Source organism: Pteropus alecto, unplaced genomic scaffold, assembly GCF_000325575.1.
Source record: "Pteropus alecto unplaced genomic scaffold, ASM32557v1 scaffold101, whole genome shotgun sequence".
NCBI classification, from domain to species: domain Eukaryota; kingdom Metazoa; phylum Chordata; class Mammalia; order Chiroptera; family Pteropodidae; genus Pteropus; species Pteropus alecto.
The window spans coordinates 10,461,859-10,477,636 of NW_006432945.1; the positions used below are offsets into that span (position 1 = coordinate 10,461,859).

Genomic DNA, 15,778 nt, shown 5'->3' on the forward strand with positions numbered 1-15,778 from the left:
CCCTGGAGAAAATGGGGTCTCGGAGAAGGTAAGTGACTAGTCCTAGAACTAGAGAGTGACCGAAGTGTGACCAGACCCCCGGTCCTCTGATTCGCAACCCAGTGAGCTTTAACTCCAGATTCGGAGTGACAGGAGCCTGAACGGAGTGAAGCAGAGGTTGGTGCGTGCTGGTCCCCATCCCCTCCTCCAGCCGCACCTTGCCCTTTCTCAAACGCAAAATCAAGGTTTCAGCAGAGGGGTCAGCTCTTCCCACCCGCCTCCCCACAGCACTCGGTGACTCAGGAGTGGGTGGGCTGGGTGGGCCCTTAGCAGGGAGGCAGCCACCCCTTGCTGCAGAGGCAACGGGAAAACTCATCAGATGCATTCACTCAAACAGCGAAAGGCCACGGCTGAGTTAGAAGTGGGAGCCGGACTTGGGGCTAGGGTGAGACAGCAATGAACAGGCTCACCCGGAGGCTGGGGTCAGCCCGGGAGGGAGGGCAGCAAGCGGATCCCAGGGGCTGAGTCAGAATCCTCCAGCCCTCAGGAGCGAGGGCCACTGTCCCCGGTAGAGTGAGTGGTCCAGGTCTGCCGTGTCATGGCTGGATGCCTGAGAAGGGCTTGTGTGGCAGCATCGTCCCACGGGAGACTCACTCGCTAAGCTACTTGAACTCTAGTAACAAAACTTGAAGAGGTTCTCACCCGGGCAGCTGGTTCCCGAGACAAAGACAGAGGATTTGAGGGGAGACGCGGTTAGAGAGTTGCTTCCTGGTGCATCCCCGCAGATAACTTTATGCGTTTAAAGCTGACCCGATGTGTTCCATGAGGACGGGGCAGACACAGCTGCGATGTCAGGAATCAACACCCACGGCGGGGCGGCTACGGGGCCTACGGTCTCGACAACCAGCACACAGAACTAGAGTGTGAATTCGTTTTAGCAAGTTCCGAAGGGTCCCTTTAGTGCCCTCTCCTCCCTTCCCAAACGCTGCAGTGCCTCGGTGCTCCCCGAGCCCCCGGCCCTGCACCCCACTTTCTCATTTCATTCCCCAAAGACTCTGCATAACGTCCCCTCTTCTCAAAAATGTGGCAACGCTGGGGAGTGAGGGGAGCGAGAGCTGGCCAGAGGAATGTCCCAACAGAAACGCGGGCGCATCCGCCAACTCCACCTGTCAGGCCCCGCCTCTGGGCCGGGGCACCGAGCCCTGCCCCGGGCCTCAGTGGACTCAACGGCTCAGTCCTGGTGGACTGTCCACTGTGGGCAAGAAAAGCCAAAGAAACGAAGCCAGTCCTGTGGCATGGTGGAGGGGTCACCCGTGGGCCCCCACTGCTCCTGCTGGGACAGCGGCTGGTGTGTGTGGGGGCTGGGGGTGAGGGGTCACACGTCTGTACTAATAGCCCTTGGATTGGTGAAGGCCTCACGCCCAGAGCCAGGCCACGTCACCGGGTAACCCTGCGGTGCTGCCAACTGCAGGGACAGGGGTCCCCCCTCCTTGTAGTGCGAGGGAGCGAAGGACAGCCTCTCGCCTCCGCCCCCGTTGGGCACCATGTCGGCCGTCCGTATGTAGAAGGGGGAGCTGTATGGGGAGCAGGCGGTGCAGGGGCGGGCTGCCACCCCGCACGGCTGGCCGCAGGGCTCGCTGGTGAGAGGTGCCAGGCCGCCTCTGCCGTCCCGGGCTTGGGAGCTGCAGGCATTGCAGGGGGGCCCTCCGGGGGGTGTGGGCAGCCCGTGCTCCTCCTCCTCCTCCTCGTCTGCATCCTCGGCTCTGCTCTTCTTGCAGCAGTAATACTGAGGGGACAGGGGGAGGGATGCCTGAGGGCCGATGCCCGCCCTGAGTGGCCGGGGCGCCCACGCCCCTGCTCCGTCGAGGACCCTGTGCCAGGCACTTCAGTGGCGCTGAGGATCAAACTCGACACCAGGAGCCACTTGTGAGTACAGACTCCCCGCCTTGCGAGACTTTCCCTTTCCTTCTCCTGCTTCCTCGGGCAGTAACCCCAGGTCGTGGTTGAGAGACACAGGGAGGGACATATGAATCGCACTGAGGACGGGGCTGAGGGCCCCTGGGGGCAGCTTTCAGAGTCTCCCCAGAATGGTGCCCTTCCCACCACTCCTGAAGTCTCGGATGTGCAGGAGACGCATTACGAGGAGCCACTACCTTCCCAGCACGCTCTCTGTGGCTGCCCCAGAGGGTGATGCGGAGCTTCCTTCTGATAGCCCCCAACTCCCGGCGCCCGGACTCACTCCTCCTACATCCCATGGCTTTGGGCTTTGTCACCCCCGAAGAGGATCTCTGGTATCTGTACCCAGAACGCGGAAGTCGTCTGCAGGTGGCCACTGCCCACAGGCCCAGGGGACTAACCTGGAGTCTACAGTAGCACAGGACAGCGATGATACAGAGGAGGATGACTGTAGCTAGGATTCCGCCAGTGATCACAACTGTTCCCGCTGTCATCCGCCCGATGCCCCATCCACCTCTGCGAAGAGATGCACAGAGAGGTGAGGGGCAGCAACGGCTGCCACACCGGACACAGGGCAGGAATCCCTCCCGAACTTTCCACACAGCTGGAGGCAGGGAGGGTCCAGAGGGTGGCCTGGCCTGGGTGGCCTCACCAGGGGGCTCATAGCTTCGGGAGGGCAGAGAGGAGGCAGAGCACTAACTGAAGGAGTCATGCTGCTTCCTCTTTCTACTCCGTTTCAGAGGTTCTCGCTGTTTTTCTTCTTGAATTCTCCTCTCCCTCTTTTCTCTCCTCTCCTCACATCCTGCTTAAACAACCATCCCCCACGCCAGGGCTCCAAGACACAAAGGAAAACAGCTTCCGTTTACTGAGGGCTTAGTCCGAGTGAGGCACTGGGCTAAGCTCCCCCACCCCCCAGCCCTCACCCCCGGGTTATCTCGGTTAATCCTCGTTGTAACCTTTGGGACCTCTTGATTGCCCCTATTTCACAAGTGATGAACTGAGGCTTTGATTTGGCTGAGATCCCCCCAGCCTGGATCACCCCGAGGTCATGCTCTCAAACACAGCCTTTGGAGGTCCAAACACCAATGGTCCCTGAGCCCTTGACCCAGGCTGGCCCCTCAAAAGTTCCACCTGGTTCTGCCCTGGCTCAGACGCACTTCTTTTGAGGGCAACTTTCCTCTCTGTCCAACCCTTGGGGGAAACCAGGGCAAGGTGAGCCCAGCGGGAGCAGCCAGATGGCACCCTGGCTCGGGGACAGCCGTGGCGGAGGCTGGGGAGGCAGTTCCCGGCTAGTGTGGGCTCACAGGACAGAGGCCAGCCTCAGGCCGGCTCCCCTTCCAGGTCGCGGAATGGGGGTTTCCAAGCCTCTCAGGCTCAGGGACCAAGCGTGGCTGCACCAACAGGGTAGGAGGGTGGGAGGAGCCGTCCTAAGTATGGCAGAATGACTGTGAGCCCTGCCTTTCGGTGAAGAAACCGGGGACCCGCAAGACAGCAAAAGGGGTGGGGATGTTGGAAGAGGAGAATTACTCCCTGGAAAAGGCCCCAAGGGTTCGGTTTGCCCCTGAGCTCCACCTCACCGCAAAACGCTTCCCTCTGATCATCAACAAGCCTACAAATCTTAAATCTGGGTCTCCGGATGTGTCTCCAACGCTGGTGGACAGACATTTCACTCGGATGTCCCAGGAGCATCTCAAACTCGATTATGACAGGCTAAATCATCACCCTCTCCCCACATGGGGTCCCCCATCTCAGACCTCTGTCTGTTAGTGGTTCCAGCAGCGCTGCTACCAAGGGTTTGGCAGGTTGTTACTCAAAGGGCAAACGGGGGGCTGGACCAAAAGCTGCACTCTGCTCAGGGAGCCAGGCGCCCCGCTGTGTTCCCCTGGAGGGAGGGGCGCCTTGTGTTTTTTTTACCCAAAGACACCGTCTGCTCCCTGCTATGTGCCCCTAGAACACTGCGTGCGCGGTGGCGCTGCTTCTCGCCACTCAGAGGTGCCCGCGGGGCGGTGCGGACCACGGTGTGGGCAGCATCTGGGGTCAGGCTAGAAATGCAGCATCTCAGGCCCCCCACAGTCCCGGTGAGTCAGAATCTGCACTTCAACAAGGTCCCCAGGGATTCATTTGCATAGCAGAGTTTGACAAGGCTGTGGGGTGTCCCCCAGTCGCCTAGACTTCAAGTCCCCAGTCTTCTGTCCTCCATGTCAGCTGAGACCCTGTGCACCTCCTGCCTGCCTGGGTGGAGCGGCTTTCTAACCGACCTCGCGGGTTCTGAGTGTGAGTGCCCTTCCCGCCTCCCACGGGTTAGGCTTTCATTGCGCCCAGTGCCCCGCTATTGCTCCAGGGCCTTCCCCGCATCGCACTGCCTGCACGAACTTTTAGCCTCAGTTTCCAGAGCTTTTCCCTGCCCCACTGCCCTTCATGCTCACCCCCGATGAATGCTTCCCTCCTCACCAGCCACCGAATCCTCCTACGCGAGTCCCCTGCCCATCGGGCAGGCCCGGTTCTTAAGGAGCTTATAGCCTCGTGATGAAAAGATCCAGAGCAGGGGCAGCCAACTACCCAGGGAAAGGTTCCGGGGAGGACGTCATGTTTGAGCAGAATCCTAAAAGCTGAGTGGGAGCCTGGCCAGTGGACACGGTCGAGAGGGTAGGAGTGAGAAAGAATATGGGGCTTCTAAGACCTGTAAGGAATCTGGAAAGGCCTGGACAGGGTGGGCGGGGGAGGAACAAAGCTGGAGAGGCTGTAACCCAGGCAAGGACATGGGGTTCAACTCTCTTGGAGACATGGGGTTCCTGATGAGCTCTCGGTAGGGGACGGCGTGATCTCGCTTTCCCCATCTATTTAAATCCTGCCCAGCTTCCAAGGCTCTGAGAAGCCATCCTGACTACCCCAACCACGATGTTCTCTCTTGTCCTGGATTCCTGCAATGCCTTTCCATGTGCCATTGTGCAAACCCTGTCTTGGTAGGACGCTCGTCAACCTTCATGTGTGAGCGTCTTGCTTCCTCCACTAAGTTATGAGTCCTTTGGGATCAGGAGTTGTGTCTCATAGTGCTTCCTATCCCCCTGCAGCATTACACACAGGGGGTACCTAATAATGAGTTTGATAATCATCTGGTATTTCTTTCACAGGCCTGGCAGTTATGACTCCGATCTACCACCAGGGGGCAGCAGGATGCACCTCTCAGCTCACATCCCCTGTGCAGACTTAAGTATCAATGGCCCTTTGAGACCAGGATGGCTGCCCAGATGCATCGTGGGCCATGCTTCTGGGCTTCACTGGGCGTTTGGTGCGGGATGAAGCTCAACCTTGGGAAGATTTATGCGCCTTCACTAGAACAGCATTCCACCTTCCCCTGCTTGCCCTGCATGCCCTTTCTGTCTCTTAAGCAGCCACTGAGGGCTGCTTAAGAGGCAGAAAGGCACACGGAGTGATCTGAAGCTGGGGGAGGCAGCAGCACCCCACTCTGCCGAAAGCTTTGGCCTAGCCCCCTGCGGTGTGCCCAGGCTGTGCCCTGGAGACAGAGAATTAGGAAGCCGTACAAGAACAGTGCCCTCCCACCCCGGCCCTCCGTGTCTGGCCTCTCCTCTCGCCACTGAAGGCTGCTTAAGAGACAGAAAGGCACACGGAGTGATCTGAAGCTGGGGGAGGCAGCAGCACCCCACTCTGCTGAAAGCTTTGGCCTAGCCCCCTGCGGTGTGCCCAGGCTGTGCCCTGGAGACAGAGAATTAGGAAGCCGTACAAGAACAGTGCCCTCCCACCCCGGCCCTCCGTGTCTGGCCTCTCCTCTCTGTGCCATGAGGGCTGCATAGCAGAAATGGCCTGGACGTGGGGGGGACATGGAGGTACAGGCAGAGTCACAGGTCTGAAGAACCACTCGAGGCCCAACTGTGCCACTCAGCAGCCACCTCAGCTCAGACACTGACCACCTTTCTCACTTGTAAAAGAGAGATTACCTCAAAACTCAGCTTACAGGTGCGATTGTGAGCAAAAAGTGAGATCTATGTATGTGGGAGCCCCTTGTAAACTAAAAGATCCTTCGAACATGGCGCTCTGTGGGGAAAAGGAAGGCCCAGACATTTTGTGGCTGCTTACGTCTCTTACGATCATAAACCAAGAAGGCTCAACATGTAAAGGGCATGCAGTGAGCTAGCCAGGTGCCAGCCAGTGTCCCTGAAGGCCCAGTACTAATGGTACAATTTAGCATTTAAATTCCCACACCCAGTGGCTCTCTATTATTTTAGGTGGGCTCATTTTCTCTTTACACCTAGATGTAAACGATAACAATAAGCGCCTCTAAACAACATTTGGCAGTTTACAACATGCTTGCATTTATATCCCCTCCTGTGATGGGCAGGCTCTAAGATGGCCCCTGATGAGCCCAGCCGCCTGGCAGTCGCGCCCGAGTACCCCTCTCCCCGCCCCTCGCGGGGCGGTACGACCTGTGACCTGCTTTTATCTAAAAGAATACAACACGGATGATGGGACGTCACGTCTGTGAACAGATTAGATAACATTCTGACTGCCTTCTTGCTGGTCAACTCTCTCCCATGCTGGTTTGGATGCAGCAAGTTGCTATGCTGGGGAGGCCCATGTGACAAGGAACTGAAGGTGGCCTCTGGCCCTCAGTCCACTGGACGGCAGGAGTTGAGGTCCTCAATCTAACAGCCCAAAAGGAACTGAATGATCACCTATGTGAGAGCCGAAGTAGATCCTTCCCCAGCTGAGCTTTCGGATGAAAACGCAGCCCCACACGTGCAGCCTCCGTCAGCCCCTGAAGCAGTGGGCCTTGCTAGCCAGGCCTGGATTCCTGACCCATGGAAACTGTGGGATCATCAACGTCTGTTGTTTCAAGCTGCTCAGTTTATGGTAGTTTGCTATGCAGCAAAAGATAGCTAACATCGCCTTTGAACCATAAAAAACAAAACCCACACAGGAGGGGAAGCCAGACCATTAAGCAATTTGCCTTAAATCATACAATAAGCAAGTGTCTGAGTCACGCAGGACCCCAGTGCCAGTGCTGTGGAGGTTGCATCATACCAGCCGCTTCCTGATTAGCTTCTGGAGGACAGGAGAAAGAGGTCCCTAAGTTCCCTCCCAGGGCCTAGAAGACTTGGGCAGAATGGATCTAGTGGTGGCCAACTCAAGGACAGGGGGCAGCCACAGAGGACAAACCTGTTGCCAACTAAAGACACCCGGGGCCTGCCCTCTGTGGCCTTGACCCTGGCGCTCCGTCTCCACTATCTCTCCCCACCCAGGTGGGGCCCAGATGTCTTCTTCTGGGGGGAGAAGGGTTGGCCTGTGCCTTACACTTACGTGAAACAGCTGAAGCAGTGATGGCCCAGTCACGCAGGCTGCACCTGAGCAGACAGCAGCTGGGGGTGCGTCATGGCCAAGGGCATCGGTCCCTGCCAGAGAAGAGGGAGGAAGATCGGTGAGAGCTGGGAGGGGTGGGGGGAGGACAAGAGGACAGACAGACTCGTGCTGGCACCTGGTTGTGACCCCAAGACTCTGGAGTGGATGTCCCCAAAGGGACTTATTTCTTGACTTCCACGGCTGCCTTGGTCTCCGAGGCCCCAGCCTGAGAACCCAGGGACAGACTCTGAGGCCACATCCTGTCTCCTGCTCATTCCCTCCTCTCAGTGCTGCTGCCCGGAAGAGCCCTCTGCCCATCGCGGCAGCAGGACGCTGGGCAGAGCCTCTGCCTTGTTCCGGGAAGTGAGCCTCGGTGGGGGGAAGGAAGTCTGGCTGCTGCTTTCATGCTTCACTGGAGAACTCTGACCTGTCCAGTGTCAGGTGTGTCCTTGTTGCCCACATGGCTGCCCCCCGTCTCAGTGGTCCCACATACCTTTTTCCCGCTCCCTTCCCCATTCTCCCCTGGGTGTGTCCATACTCCCAGTGCCCGGGCTGCACGCTCCTTTCCCTTTCTCCCATGTTCCGACTTCCCTCAGGCCAGCATGCCCACTAGACAGCTGGATGAACGAGTTCGACAAGATGCTAAGATCATCCCAGGATGACAAGCTCATCATGCTACAAATGGATGAAGGAAGGGACCCAACTGAAATGTTTAGGAACCCAACAGGGGCACATTACAGGGGGGCCCCTGCAGGCCCAAATTCTTTAAATAGCCACTCAACATTATTTAAAGGAAAGTCTGGGCCCTACACCGAGAATGGGTGACGCCCTACTCTGCTCATGGTCCTGGGGAGGGCAGGCCCCACAGGGTGTGTGTTTGGGGAGGAGACCCAACCGTTAACTGGATCTGCAGAGCCACCTTCCATGGGGACAGGGTTGACCACTTCCAGGTTCTCTGCCTTGGCCAGATGCTGGAGGTCGAAGGACAGACGCTGGCATGCCTGAGGACTAAAAAAAAACAGGTGTCCAGAGCAGAGTTCCGGGGGAGATCGTGAAGGCAGGCGGTCACTTACAGAGTTACCATGTCCCCGCCTTCACCTCCCTTCTAGATCAAGCCCTCAACACTGCCCCCAGTCCCCCCTCCAGTACTCGGGGTAATCGAGCTTTTCTTCCTCAAAGATGTTTAGATGTTTCATGCTCATTGAAGTGGAAATCTGGATGTCAAGTCAGACTCTTTCTCCCTAAGGTTTGACTGAGATGCCAACTGATGGGAATCAGAAGACTAAAGTGAGTTTGGGACAGGTATCTTTTTCTCAGGAAGGTCAGAAGGTCCGTTTCAGGATCCATGAACCCTCCCCCCGCCTCCCCACTCTGTAAAATACAGATGAGTCAATAATTCGGTGAAGATTTGGTGACGAAGATTTCCTTGGCAAGACCTGTTTCTGAACCACGAACCCCTCACTCCAACCCCCAAGGGAGGAGGGCTGTGGCGCTGGCCTGGCTCGCAGTCTTGAGTCCTGTCTAACCGTGTTACCTGGAGGTTTGAAAGACCCCAATCAACGAGGCTGGAGGTGGCCTCCAGATGCCTAGAGGCTGAGCAGGGAGTTACAAGGGACGCCCGGGATAAGGAAACTGCAGGAGAGAGGGAGGGGCCTGGCAGGGAACGTCGAAAGAGCCCACAAAAATATTCACAGAAGCAAGAGCCAGCCTTAAGCTTCTCCCTGCTCTCTGACCAGTAAGAACTGCTCACTTCAGTCCTGGCGGCTAGTGAAGCAGCTGCTCATGGGGGCGGTGGGAGGGGTGGGTAAGAGTCAGGGAGTAAAGACAGCAGAGGGACGTGGTCCACCACCCCAGCTGCTTCCAGCCTGAAGCAGATCTAAATTGGAAGAAAGGAGAAGCATAATGCTGTCGGACTAGGAGCGTTTTGATTCCTCGTGGCATTCTAGTGTCTGAGTTGAGGCCGCATCTGTAATTCAGAGTGACTATGAGAATAATAGGGAATAAATACAAAAGCAATGGGGAGAGCCCAAGTTTTTATCTAGGGGCAGGGGAAGATTTCTCTTATTGGATACATTTTAAAATAAAGAGATACAGGAAGAAAAAATAAAAGTTGCATTTTGAGCACAAACCATGCAACGTGTTCGTTTAAACATGCCGGTTACTTATAGAAAAATGAACCACAGGGATGGAAGGACTCCAAAAGATCTGGCCCGATATCTTTGTTTTCTAGATGAAGAATCTAAGTTGAGAGAGGACAAGTGACTTGCTTAACCACACACAACAAGAGAGAGACTGGAACTCAAGCCCCCCCAGCCCCCGGGCAGGGCCCTGCCTTTAGGATGCTATCTCTCCTTCCGGAAGATCTGCATTTATTGTGCCGGAGGCTAAGGTGTCCCTTGGAATAGGGTTTCTCGAATCGGTAACAATCACTTGAGCGACTCCAGATCTCCGGAAGCAGCGTCTCCAGGACAGGGGCCCCGGAATCTGTGTTTTTAACAGGTTTGAGTAACCCTCTGGCCCTTTTGGGAAACGAGGCAGGAATGAAAGTCTTTGGGAGGATTTGGGGCTGGACAGGGGAGGTGGGTGACCCTGCAGGACGCATGGTCACTGTCTCTGGATTCTATGTCCTTGAGGCGAGTGGGTGAGGAGGCAACAGGAGGAAGGGCGTGGAGGGGAACTGAGGGAACGTGGGTCCCTGCGTGGGACGGACGGAGCCAAAGAGAGGCCAGGATGGGGACCTGAGAGGCCACGCTTCGAGCAGAGGCTGGGGTGCATTAAAAGCCACCCTGATGGAATGCGCTGAGAACTGGGTTTCCCGCTCCCAAGGCCAGGGGCCTGTACCTTCCCGAAAGGCCCCTGCTCTCAGTGACTTCAACGCCCTGAGACAGGGTCACCTCCCTCACTGCCTAGCAAATGCTGGCAGGCAATGCCAGCCACAGCTGGCATGAGCACATGTAATTAATGATCGGCTGTCCCCTGCTCCCTGCTCAGCCCCCTTAGGAGCTCCGGTTAACTGAGAGGGGCCTAAGCTTCAGCGGATCTCAATTTCTTCTGATGCAATTAAGCCTTCCCTAATCATTTATCAACTCATGAAGTTGACACAGCGCAGTAGCAGCCCTGGAGAAGAGAAATGGCTCTGTTCCTTGTTACCTGTCTTCCCAGAGAGCAGTCCTCAGGCATGGCTGGCAGAGGGCATGGGACGAAGGGGCTCCTTTCACTTGGGACTTCCGGCCATTACCAAGCCCTGACTCTTGGGATGAGAGTGTGAAGGGTCAGATGGGCAACAGCTGCGAAGAGGCCTGTGCTGTTTGCAAAGCGGCCTCTCTGCGAGATACAAAGCATCCTTCCAAACCATCGAGGGGGAATAAAAAGATCCTCAGTGTAATAACGGGCAGTGGACCAGTGGAGCGGATGTGGGGATTTAGGGGCCCTGCCGGTGGGGGTGTAGTGAGGGCAGCTGTTGAGGGAGAGGCTGGGCACTACTTGGTCATATTCAGCTCACACATAACCCATGACACTGCATTTCTGCTCCTGGGTCTCTGTAACCCAGATTTCTCAACACAGCCATAAGGGGTCATGTGAGCTGTTCACCTCGGTGTTGTTTACGGTCCCAGGGGGCTGGAAGCAAGCTCAGTGATGACCACTGGGGGTGGAGAGCTGAAACCAAGGAGATGCACACCTCGGAGAATAATGCAGCTGTCGAAAGCAGCCAACCAGATGGACCACAGCAACACATACAATGAGGAAGAACCCTAACAGTGCCAAGTGAAGAAAACGAATGAGATGTGTAATGCTTCTTACGTAAATTTAAGATACAAGCAAACTGATCAACAATTCTTATTTTCAAGAACTCATACCAAAACCAAAACCAAACCCCAAGCTCAGAGATACAGACAATAGATCGGTGGTTGCCGGAGGCAGGGGTGGGGGGCGGGGGGGGGTGCAAGAAATGGATAAAAGGGGTCAAAGGGTACAAACCTCTCGTTAGAAGTCATGGGGTCACTATAGGTAATAATACTGTATTGCAGATTTACAAGCTGCTAAGAGAGTAGATCTTAAAAGTTCTCACAAGAAAAACAATTTTTTGCAACTGCGTAAGGTGAAGGATGTCAACTAAACTTAATGTGATCATTTCACAATACATACAAATATCAAATCGTGATGTTGTCCACCTCAAACTAAAATAATGTTATCTGTCGATTGTACCTCAATAAACCAAACAAAACAAAAACAAAAAGACATTCCAAAAAGCGGATACACTAAGCGAAATAAGCCAGGTTGAAAATCACATGATATGACATATGTGGGATATAAACCTAAAAGCAACAAATGAGCAGGACAAACAAACAGAGACTCATGGACATGGACAATGGACTAGTGGTTGCCAGAAGGGAGCGGGGAGGGGAAAGGGGAAAATAAAGAAATAAAATATTAAAAAAATTATACATATATAATATGAAAAAAAAATAAACTGGTATTTAAAGAAAAGTGGATACATGTTAAATGTGTTAGGATGGCTGACTATGGAAGGAGAATGAGAACAGGAGTAAGAATAAAAGAGGAAAAAATAAATAAAACAAGAGAGGAGCCATGCACAGCCCAACGATGAATGAGAATGTAGAGTATCTGAGAAGTAATACTGCGGAGTATAATTAACTTAGCCTCTGCATCTGAGGTCCCACTCAGAAAAATAAAGGCTCTCACCACCCCTAGGGAGCCTGCCAGGATTGATTTAAGGCTGCACATTTTTATTTGACCCTCTTATTTGTGCTGGAATAACAGCCTTTGTTAATACACTGGTGTCCTCTGGGTGTGCTTTGCTTCCTTTATTAGATTACAGACCATCTGAGGGCACAGGCTTGGACTCTCGGGTCTTTGGAAAGCTCCCCTCCCCGCCAACCCGTCTGGTGTTCTGCCGAGACACTGGATGGCGTGTCTAATGGGGATGTCGCTTTGTGTGCATGTTGTCCCATTCTGGTCTCTTCTGCTGCGTATAGTGGTAAGAGCACTAGGCTAGGGCACAAGATCTGGGTTTAAATTCTATTTTCTGCACGCATTACTGGGGTGACTTTGGACATTTGATGATTTCCTTGAGGTTCGTCTGCAAAACGAAGGGAGGGAGAGGAAGAGGGAGGAGCCAGAAGTGTGAAAGGCTTTTAAGGTTTGGGAGGTCTCTATGTTTTTGTGTCGTCTCGTGAAACCGTCAGTAACTCACACAAACGAGTAATATTTTCTTAGCTGTGGCAATCAAATGAAGGGGCTGGGAAAACCTGGATGCGTTTCCATGGAACACAGATGACACTCCCAGCAATAACTAATTCGGTGGGCGCAGGAGCTTAGAGCCAGATGTGACCATGAAAACAATGGCCCTAGGGACAGATTTTGGGCTTCCTATGAACCCTGTAATCGGGGTTTGAGCGAGTCTAATTTACAGCCGTAGAACACATGACCCCCTCTCATATATGAGCTATGCTTGAAATAATGCATGTGAAAATAGTCTCTCATTCCTCTTCTATTGTGGCCTTGACCCGTCGCTCAGATTAAAATGTGTCCCTAAGGCTCGTGATCATGACCGTGGCTAGCATTCTGGCTGGGGCCTTTGCATCTCAGCACGATATTCATGGAAACTGTGTGTCATTCCCCTCATTGATTCTTCATCTACTACTTACTGAGCACTAAGTAAGTCCTGGCATCAAGCTTGGGGTTATCAGTACATGTTTGCTGCAAACAAATAGTGAAGACAAGAGGGCCCCATTCCCCTCAGCCCGGGGCCGTCGCAGAGATGCTGTCTGCACCCCTGATGCCACTGTCTGAGGTGAGGCTGGGCTCACCTCCTGCCTGACTGGGGTGATGTGGAGATGGGCCGCTCCACACAGCCCCTCAGTAGGAACTGTGCTGCTCATGGAGGAAGAGTGGGTGCAGGCGTGTGGGAGCCCTCAGACCTGCAGAGCCTCAGAACCTGGCCATGGGCCCCTCAGGCTGGATGGGGGTGTGACTGAATAAAACTCCCACAAGCTCATGGCTTTGTGTCTGCCAGCAAACCCCCAGAACACAGGAGGTGCTCAGTACACATCTGTCAAAGAAACCTGCCAGCAGATGCACCCAAGTCTGTGAGAAGCCTTCCAGCCCCACCACTGCCAAGCTGTCCCCGCCACAGACCGTCACACGGGCACCTCAAGCCCCACCTGCCCCACCTCGCGGCCTTCCCCGAGTCTACAGGACACAAGCCGGACTTAATTATGGGTCATTTTAGATGGGTATCGGCTATTTTGTGTAGGTGACACTTCTCTCTGCAGCTCTTGGGGTCAGGGGTCCTGATCATGGACTCATTCCCTCTGCTCTGCAGAGACAGGCGCGGAGGCCAGTAAACTCGTTAAGGGCTTTGTTCACCTTGGACTTGGCTTTGTTCCCCTTTCTGCCTTTCAACACGACACTCATTGCTGCTTAGTTTTCCTTTGCTTTGTCTTGTTTGATCTTTAGGCATGGCAGTTTTTGATTTCTCTTATTTTACAGAAAACAATAAGTCTGGAAAGGCCGAGTGACTTGGTCAAGGTCACACTATTTCTGGGACAGCTGGGACACCCTGCCCACACTGTTCTTCCATGACCAGTGGAGTTCTTGCTCTGCAGGGAACGTGCAGCGTCCCATCTCTGTGCCACCTCAGCCCTTCTGACTCCACGTTCCATTTCCTGGCCTGACCATTTGCAGGGGGCTTGGGGGCACCGTGCCGTGTCATGGGAAGGGGTTCGCGTCTCCTTTCCATTAGGCGTGCTGTTCTGCACCGTATGCTCCGGTTTCTCTCCATCTGTACTTGATCCTACTATTGTCTGGAGGTGTTCTGAGATCCCCAGACAGCAGGCCTTCGGCCCGATGAGTGCTAAACAGGCTTGTCAGGAAAGGCAGGAGCATCTGCGGGGTTTATTTCTTCTCTCGGCAAGATGGCAGCAGACTGGTAAGAACACAGGCCCCTGAAGGCACAGAGAGTTTGAGTTCTGAGACGAGGAGGGGAAGGCATTAGGCCAACAGGACAGCCTGAGGGAGCTAGCCTGTGAGGGACTGGTCACAGGACCCTGGAGTCGTCAAGCTCAGGGTAGCAGCAAGGAGGAGTCTTGCTCAAGGTTTCCAAAGGGTGACAAGATCTGAAATAAGGAGATAAAATTATACCAAGGAAAATTTAGGCCAAATCCAAGATCAATGTCACAAGACATAAACAAACATAACAGGGGAATTTGGAAACTGTCAACGCATTGCACGGGGAGGTTGGGGAGCATGACTGAGCTGCTTGCCTCTCCTGCTCTCTGGCCCAGAGGCCTGGCCTATTTGTCCTTCTGGTCGGGCCTGACCAGGCCAGGCTGAGGGCAGGGTGGAAGTGGAACACTTAGGGTGGAAGAAGCAGCTTCTGGGCTTGGGAGCCTTAAAAAATGCACCAGGATTTATTCAGAATCTTCAATTACTGCAAAGAAAGCTAAAACGGGCAAGAGTGCCCCGAGGAGGGCTCTCGAAGTCCAGTCGAGAGTGACGAGGTGAAGGACGCAGCAGGCCTTTTGCTGGGTGTGCAGGTGGAGGAGGCTCCATGGAAACCACAGGTGTGGAGGCCAAGGGGAGGGCTCTTCAGCGAGGCCCCAGCAGGACCCCACGCCCAAGCCCAGTGCAGACGCTGCAGGGTCTGGAACAAGGTCAGCATCCAACCGGATGGAAACAAAAATATCTCCTCGGCCCCATGGGGTGGAGTTCCCACTCCTCCTTAGTGAGCAGAATGAGAACTTCACATCAAACATGCCTCACTTCCTTAATGGTGACACAGACACATTCAGGTGGATCCCCTACCTTCAAAACTCTGGATACTATCCTGCCTGTTCCGTTTTAGCCAGTCAGACAGGCAAATAATGCTGCTTCATTGTCGTTTCTATTTCCTGATTCTGAGGAAGATTAACAATAAGTTTGCAGACTTCTGGGTTTGGAAGCCGCCCATCTTCCCGATCACTGGGGTGCTCCTTTGCTTCTCCAACGTCGGTGCCCATTCTGGGTGTTTCTCGTGGTGAAATTTCTCCTCCCGAGAGCCTTAAACTTGAGCTTTATCTTACAGGCAAATAAGTCCAGCTCATCGGCTCAGGAAGTGAGAGAGGCTGGCTCAGCCAGTTTGCTGAAGACCCAAGTTCAAGGCGCAAGGCCAGCTTCTTTCCTAAGGTCCAATGCCTCTGATATTGGGATTACGCCAGAGTTCTGGTAGGAAAACCACTTGTTTGGGATGTCCTCTCTGTCATCTGTTACGGGGTTATGGGTTGTTGGGGTTCACCATCAATCTGCTCCTACTGGCTTCATCTCATCCACCTTTTCTTGTAGCTTCCTTGTCTGGTTTTGGTATCAGGGTAATGCTGGCCTCATAAAATAAGTTTGAAAGAATTCCCTCCCCTTCTATTTTTTGGAAGCGTTTCGGAAGAGGATTGGTATTAATTCCTCTTTGAATATTTGGTAGAATTCACCAGTG

At 54.2% G+C, this 15,778-nt stretch overlaps 1 protein-coding gene across 1 annotated transcript; it reads right to left on the bottom strand.

Annotated features, from left to right (window-relative positions):
- Positions 1-1,354: 1,354 nt before the first annotated feature.
- On the bottom strand, positions 1,355-2,429 carry FAM163A (family with sequence similarity 163 member A). The gene is made up of 2 exons (XM_006907776.1): positions 2,337-2,429; positions 1,355-1,765 (listed from the first exon to the last, which is right to left on the bottom strand). The coding sequence occupies exons 1-2, from the start codon at positions 2,427-2,429 to the stop codon at positions 1,355-1,357; spliced, it is 504 nt and encodes a 167-aa protein (XP_006907838.1).
- Between the last annotated feature and the right edge of the window lie 13,349 nt (positions 2,430-15,778).